Consider the following 7,816-nt stretch of genomic DNA (forward strand, 5'->3'; position numbering starts at 1 on the left):
AAAATCGCATAACAGCAAAATCGCATAACAGCCGAGCATACACCCAGCAGCGCTGCTGATGCCTGAACGGTATGTGGAATGAAGTGGGCGGGCATCGGGAGGCCACTATGGCACGGGGCAAGCACTATGGGCAGTCTATCTGAAGTGTACCTGGCGTATAAGACGACCCCCCACTTGGAGGCATATTTTTCAGGGCCAGAAAATCGTCTTATACGCCGGCAAATACGGTAGATAGAAACATCAATGATAAGAGAGAATCATTGATTGGCTGCCTCCTACACACTCCACACTGGGGGATCAAGGCTGCAACCCGGGCATGTGCTCTGGAATCTAACCATGACCTGGTTCATAGGTCAACATTCAATCACTGAGCCTCACTGGCTGGGCAGGTTGTATACATTTTTACATACATATACTGAGTCAGGATATACCAGGTTATCACCATCTCAAAGTCTGAATACCAACCAAACGAAGATTCTGGGATTCCACAAGGGAAAGTAGCAGACTCTGAAGAACCCACTGCACCCAGAGAAACCAGGGAGCAAGTAAGAAGCTGTCTAGTCTATCAAGTTCAGAGACTCAGCCGATGAGTGGTCTACCCAGCACAGGCAAGTCAAGAGTGAGAACAGCAGGCTGGGAGGCAGGAATAAGAGCAGAGGGTACTGGACCCACCAAGGGTGTCTACCCAGGAAAGGCCATGTCCTCTGAGAGCTGTCACTCACCCTCGCAGGAGTCAACACCCTCAACAGACATGTTTGGATGGCAGACCCTCAGCCCCAGGGCCAGGCCCAATGCTGAGCCAATCAGACCCACCTTCTCCGAAGTGCAGAGATACATGCAGGGCTGGGTATAGAGCAGGGGGCTGTGGAACACCACACTGGGCCAGCGTGGGGAGACACAGAAAAGACCAGTCTGCATGGGCAGCGGACGAGGCAGAAGCAAGCTGCACAGATGCCAGAGGTAGTTCTTTTCAGCTCTAAGGTGTGACTACCAAGTCCTCCTAAGGGCCACAGGCATCACGTGTCTCTGAGCTTCAAGATACTCAGGATTCTATACTGACAGGCCCTTTCAAATATACTGATACTTGCAAACAAACTGACCTTGATTGAGTGTGTGAATGACAATTAGAAACAGACAGTGAGGGGGACCGAATACAGGAAGCGGTGAGGGCAGGAGCCGTCTATGCACGTCTTGCTCTTGACTAGAGAAGCCTGGTACACAGCTGGTGATCAAATAAGCACGTGCCGAATCAATGAATGAATGAGCAAGAGCAGAGAGTAAGCGAATGAGACGATGACATTTACAAGGCCCACCATATGCCACTTGTCAAGCTGGGCACCTGATGCTGAGCTCAGTGAACTCTGAGATTATCACCATTTCCCAGGAAGAGGGGAGAGCCACCAGCTAGTAAGTACAAGCTGGCACTTGGTCCCAGACTAGCCTCTCCAGGCCAGTACTCCTTCCTGTTCCTACTCAGTAACCCCGCAAGAGAAGACGCACCAGCAATACGATGGTGATAAGAGGATGAGCAGGAGAGGGAGGAGGATGTGAGCAGCCTCAGGGGAACAAGGAGAGGACAGGGAGCAGAGGAGGGCACACAAGAAAAAGGTGAGAACGAAGCTGCCAAGCACACAACCTCGAGCCCCGCGTGGGCACAATGAGCTCACCTAGCCTCCGGGGCCTCCAGCCCTTCACGGTCCGGCCCCTCTCCACGTCCACAAGGACTCGCCTGCCATCAATCTTCTTGCCGTCTGCGTGCTTGTAAGCGGCTGCAACAGACGTGGGGAGGGGGGAGGGGAGGAGTCCCCAGAGGGTCCTCTAGTCAGGACAGGGCCCAGCTCAGCAGCATCCCCGTCCCCCTTCGTCTCCATCAAGGCACTCACACCCACACACACGCCCACCAGCCAGCCAGCAACTGACAGCCAGACCAACCCTCTCCCAAATCGGGGAGGGGCCTGCTCCATCTCAGCATCTGCTTCTTTATCACCCCCCAATCACCATTGGGGGGGCAAGACCACCCTCCACCGCCACGCCCCGGGCTTCCACGCCCTTTCAACTCCCCAATGACAGAGCAGCCCCCTCTTGCCAAGGTGGCCAAAGTCGCTGCAAAGAAACCGAAGGTTAACTTAAGGCTGGACTCTGTGTGGTGGAGGCTCCTCCACAACCCCAGGCATGCACCCTAGCACATCATGCTGGGGGAGGAGGCCCAGCCGGCCGCTCTGCACCCCAGTTCACACCGATTTTTTCTGTTTTTGTTTTTTTTTTTTTTATTTTTGTGTGGAGGGGTGGCGAGTGTGGAGGGAACAGACATCAGAACAGAAAATGAACCAGAGGGGTGGGAGAAATCTTTAGATGGCAGGGAGCAGAAGCACAGGTTATGGTGCTCCCAGGGGGCCTGGAGGGGGCCTGGAGGGGCCCCGTACAGCAGGCAGGGGAGAGGGAAAGTGGAGGGAGGCATGGGAGACGTGCGGTGCTACTGAACATTCCTGCCTTACCTGAGACGACTGACTGCCACCCAACCCCAGGCTCCACCCCATCTCTCCCTCCACACCCCCAGAGCAACACACGCTGGGCAGCCAATCCAGCCTGCGCCGCTCAGGAAGGATGGGGAGCAGAGGGAGAGATGCAGGGAGGCATGATCCTGCTCCTGGGCAGGCACAGCAAAGGGCAGGCCTGGTCCCCTGGCCTGTCTTACACAGGGGCTGCAGGGAAGGCCAAAGAGTCCCTTTCCCACCCGCAGCCCTGGCCTACGGGGTCGTCCTCAACCAACCACAATACCCTGCCCCGCCCCAGCCCGCTCCCCCCCAAATAACAACCAGAGGAAGAGAAAAAGGTGCCATTTACCGATGCCGGCCTTGCGGGTGTCCAAACCGAGCGGGATGGGGGGGGCCCGGCAAGTCCTGGGGGCCTGGCGAGGAGGCGGGCTTCCCGGGGGGGGACACGGGACCGCTTACCTGGAGCCCCCAAGCTTACCTGAGCAAGCGCACCGACCCCACACCCACCACCACAGGGTCAGCTAAAACTACAGGGCAGGGAAATGGGGGGTTTGGGGGAACCACGGAGAGGGAGAACCACATCTCCTGCACCACCTGGCGACAGGCAGAGGAAGTGGTGGACCCCAAAAAACCTTAGGGAGGCCTTGAAAGAGGGGGAGACAAGAATTTACATCAAGTCTTGGAGCTGGGAAGCCCGGGGCCTGTCTTGCTTAAACTTACAAAGAAGGCTGGGGAGGCCTTGGCAAACCTGTCCACCCTCACCTTTTCCCCGTAATGTCCATGCTAGCCGAGGCACACGCCCCTCCCCCTCAGCACATGGAACGGTTTTTCCATCTCGAACCCAACACTCCCTCCCACCACCTGCTTCAGCCCAAAGGCTGGCACACAAGGGGGCAGCCTCGGGGTCCAGGAGATGGAGTGCTGCCCGTGACCTGAGGAGGGGACACTTGACCCCTGGGTAGAGGAGGGTAGTCAGGGAAGGAATTTTAAGGACCAGGAACAGTCAAGCAAAGGAACCCTGCTCTAGTTCAGTGTCCCAAAACCCAGAAGAGGCCCAACCCCAGAATAACAGCAAAGAAAACATGTGACGTGTGTACTTCTAGGCTTCTCTCTCTCCCTCTCTTAGGTCTCTACATAGTGGAAGGGTCTGAAGTAAAGTCTACAACACCATCAGCTGTTTGCAGCCTGTCACTGATCCTCCCACACCCCAATCCCTAATTCCATGCACTCTGGAGAACTGGGCACCACAGCCCCTCGAGAGGCCTCAACCATGATGAGGCAGACAGGGATGGGGCAGAGCACCCCAAATCTAGCAATCAAAGCTTCTCCAGGGCCACCACAGTGACAGCTCTGCGGAAGGCACAGGGGCAGGGAGCGAAGGGTTGAAGGGTTCCACATGGAGCCCTGTCCCTAAGGCACCCCCTCGTCAGTATTCTCGCCACCTTGCCGCTGACATCATGGAGCCAGGTCAGTCAGTGGTTGGATGGAACCCAACCGGAGCGGCCAGCTGCCTTTCCTACCAGGGTTCATCCTTCCTCTCCTGGGATCAGCAAGAGCATATGGATCAGGGGCCAGGAGGGAGCAAAGGGCACCCAAACAAGGAAAAGGTCTGGGTGCGGGGGGTTTGAGGGGGTGACTGGGGACGGGAGAAGGGGCGCCTCGCTGCTCCTGAGCTGCCTGGCTAAGCTGGGCTGTGTGCGGTGCTGAGTGATCTTACCCATGATACAAACCCTTATACCAACCATACACTGAGGTGTTGTAAGGGGAGCGTAAGCATCAGCTGCAAGCCAGCTGCGTGGTGGCTGCAGTGACAATAAGAACAGTCAATTAATATGGCGGCCCCTGGACACGCCACAGCCATGCCCGCCCCCACCCACCCATCCCTGCCCCGGTGGACGCTGCTGTAGCCTCATAGGGGGCTTTGGAGTTGTGGGGGCAGGCGCTGAACATGCCTACCAGCCCGCTGCCCGCTGAGAAACAGGGTGGGGGGCCAAGGGTGGGGTGGCGGAGGGTCGGGGAGCCTAGCCCCAGCTCTGCTGGAGGGAAGAGAAGGCTGGTTCAAAGGCCAGTCCTCATTCCAACCTGGCTGCCCCCAACTCCGGCGGGGGGAATGGGGAGAGGCTCCCCGAAAATCCGACCCCCCCACTCACCTTCAGCTGGCTCCAACCCCCACCCAGTTCCCTCCTTGCCCGAGGTTCAACGTGTGACACTTACCTCCCCAGGTTCACACACACACACACACACACACATACACACACACATTGTGGGGGAATTTTTTTGTGTGTTTGTTTTTTTTTTTTAAACACATACACGTATAAAAAAAAGATATATTAGTAACAGAGGGAGGAGGAGAAAGGACATCGCTAGTGTCAGGTTTGGCAGGATGGGAGGTGGGAACAGACAACGGGAAGGGACTGGGGCAGCAGAGAGGGTCAGAGGGCCGGGCTCAGGTGGGAGGTACTCACAGTGCATATCTCGTTCATGTTCGTACTCGATGAAGGCATAGCCTCGGGGCTTCCCTGACCGCTTGCTGTAGACCATGTGTATCTGGAGGGCAGGGGGCGGGGGCGGAGGTTATCTCTGGCACAGGGAAATCTCAGCCCATCAATCACACAGCCTGTGCGTCAGGCCCTGGGGTGGGTGATGCCCAAGACGGATGCCTCAGACCATCTCTGTCTTTCAAGTCCCCAGAGTGTCTGACACTCTAGATCAGTGGCTCTCAACCTTTGTGCTGCGACCCTTTAATACAGTTCCTCATGTTGTGGTGACCCCCAATCTCATTGTTACAAATTGAACGTAATTAAAGCATAGCGATTCATCACAAAAACAATACGTAATTATATGTGTTTTCTGATGGTCTTAGGCGACCCCTGTGAAAGGGTCGTTCGACCCCCCAAAGGGGTCGCGACCCACAGGTTGCGAACCGCTGCTCTAACGGTAATGGACTAAGCAGTTTATGTGAGGATGGCCTGAAACCCTCACTGCTGCCCAGAGTAGTTAAGTGACATTAAGTTAAATGAGGGAATTTCAGTGAAACAAAAAGCCTTGCTCTGAAACAGGAGTCAGCACAGTGTCCTATAAAGGGCCAGGCAGCAGGTACTTCTGGCCCTGGGAGCCAAACAGTCTGTTGCAATGACCCAGGCAGCTACAGCAACAGCAGCCACCGACAGTAAACAAACGGGCCCGACTGGACACCAACCAACATCACTTACAAACAGGAAGTCTGTAGTTTACCCTCTGGCGCTAAGTTAACAAGGAGGCATCATTTCTCAAATGTGCTTCTGCTGCCAAAGCCAGTTGTGTGGAACGAGGCCGTGCCCTCAGGATTGGCAGCCAGCCTTCTCCCGCCCTCCGCATTCCCCAATTTAAATACCCGCCCCAGTCCACTCACTCTTTTGATGGGTCCATACACTTCAAACTCTCTCCGGAGCTTGGATTCTGTTGTGTCATAGTTCTACAAGGAGAGAGACACAGGGTTAAGTGGTAGAAGCGAGCCGTCTCCAAGCTGACCCCTTAGAACATTCCTGGGACCCAGTCTTTTGCCTCTGCCCCACACCCCAGCTCCCAGCAGCCAGGATTCTAGACTCCTCTGGGGCTCCAGGACTTGGGACTCACCACTCTCGCCACAAAGAGCGTCTTGAAGGCATCACCCTGAGCGTTGGGATCATTGTGAGGGTCCCCTGCACAAGAAGATAATTTGTAATAGAAGATACCAACAGTCCTCACTTAGCAAGACAGTCACAGACAGACGGGCAGGGAGGCCATTACAGAAACTGCTGGTGACCTTGGCATGTCCCTCCTCCGAGTCCTGGTTTCCCTGAAGCACAGCAGCCTTGATCCAAGTGGCTGATTTAAGCTGATGTGGGGAGGGGAAACGGGGGGCTTCACGCTGCGTGATGGGGGCCAGCCTGCCCACTCAGACCTGCCAATCCCAAGGCCCCGTCTCTCTCAGCTGTAACTACACTGGGCATCTCTGAGGAGGCAGCGTGAGGGCGCCCTGGAGGAGCTGAGCTTTCACTCACCAGTGGGCCACACTGCCCTCCACTGGCGCAGCCCGAAACTGCAGCCCGAAGGGAAACCTGGGATCAAGCAGCCCTCTCTCTCCTGGGCTGAGTGGAGTTTAGGAACATGCAAGCCCAGGGAAGAACCCAGGCTGCTATCGGAGCTCACAGAGGTTAATCAGATGCCTTCTTCCAGCCTTACTACCGCAAGGCCACTGAGGAACAACCACCTCCACAGACAGGAGCCAGAATCTATCACAAACTCAATGGCTCAGGTGGTTCTGATGGGTCAAGCCTGGGGGAAGCCTGTTTCACCAGGTGTGGTGGCCCCAGAGCACACAGTGCCCACGGACTCCTGCCAAGGCCCCAACATCACCCTGCCCATCGCACAGCGGAGGCGGTTCTTCTACCACACAGTGCTACTAACAGACTGGCCATGTTCTGGGAGAAGATGAGAAAAGGAATATTAATATTAAACGTGTAACATGGGACACTGTGCTAGACAGCTGGGAATTATTTATCCTTTGCAAATAGAAACAGAACTAAGCCCCGAGGCATGTCAGAGGCGAAGTGCAGGAGCAGCAGAGACCACGCCTGACTCTCCATCCTAGTCTGACTTCACAGCCCAGGTGCTCTCACCAGCAGGCCCCATGCTGAACCCCACGCACTGGCTTCTCAGAAAGGCAGTGTGGGTGTTACAAGGAGCCAGAGAAGTTAAAGATCTGTTTCCTGTGAGAGGGGAACACTAAGTTCCAGATGACTTTAGGAAATTTCTTTCTTTTTTATTGATTTTTTTAGAGAGAGGGAAAAGGAGAGCGGAACATCAATTGGCTGCCTCCTGCACACCCCCCACTGGGGATCAAGTCCACAGATACACCACTTTAGTTTCTTTTTTTTTCTTTCTTTCTTTTCTTTTAAATATATTTTTATTGATTTCAGAGAGGGAGAGATAGAAACATCAATGATGAGAGGGAATCATTGATTGGCTGCCTCCTGTAGGCCCCCTACTGGGAACTGAGCCCACAACCAGGGCATGTGCCCCGATCGGAATCGAACCCAGGACCGTTGAGTCCACAGGTCGATGCTCTATCCATTGAGCAAAACTGGCTAGGGCACCACTTTAGTTTCTAATAAGGACTTTTTAAAAAACTATAACCGGCCTTATCTGATCTGGCTCAGTGGATGGAGCATAGGCCTGCAGACAGAAGAGTCCCAGGTTTGACTCTGGTCAGGGTACATGCCTGGGTTGCAGGCTTGATCCCCAGTGTGAGGCGTGCAGGAGGCAGCTGATCAGTGATTCTCTCTCATCATTGATGTTTC

At 55.1% G+C, this 7,816-nt stretch overlaps 1 protein-coding gene across 3 annotated transcripts in view; it reads right to left on the minus strand.

Annotated features, from left to right (window-relative positions):
• Window positions 1–7,816, minus strand: part of SNRNP70 (small nuclear ribonucleoprotein, U1 70kDa subunit) — a 19,203-nt gene that overhangs the window by 7,409 nt on the left and 3,978 nt on the right. For all 3 annotated transcript variants that reach the window (XM_006765959.2, XM_006765957.1, XM_006765958.2), the window contains exons 5-8: window positions 6,111–6,175; window positions 5,887–5,949; window positions 4,961–5,042; window positions 1,668–1,769 (exon numbers count right to left, since the gene is read on the minus strand). In XM_006765959.2, coding sequence (XP_006766022.1) covers window positions 1,668–1,769; window positions 4,961–5,042; window positions 5,887–5,949; window positions 6,111–6,175 — 312 coding nt within the window. The remainder of the gene's footprint in view (window positions 1–1,667; window positions 1,770–4,960; window positions 5,043–5,886; window positions 5,950–6,110; window positions 6,176–7,816) is intronic.

This window comes from Myotis davidii, unplaced genomic scaffold (assembly GCF_000327345.1).
Source record: "Myotis davidii unplaced genomic scaffold, ASM32734v1 scaffold2100, whole genome shotgun sequence".
In the NCBI taxonomy this organism is placed as follows: Eukaryota; Metazoa; Chordata; class Mammalia; order Chiroptera; family Vespertilionidae; genus Myotis; species Myotis davidii.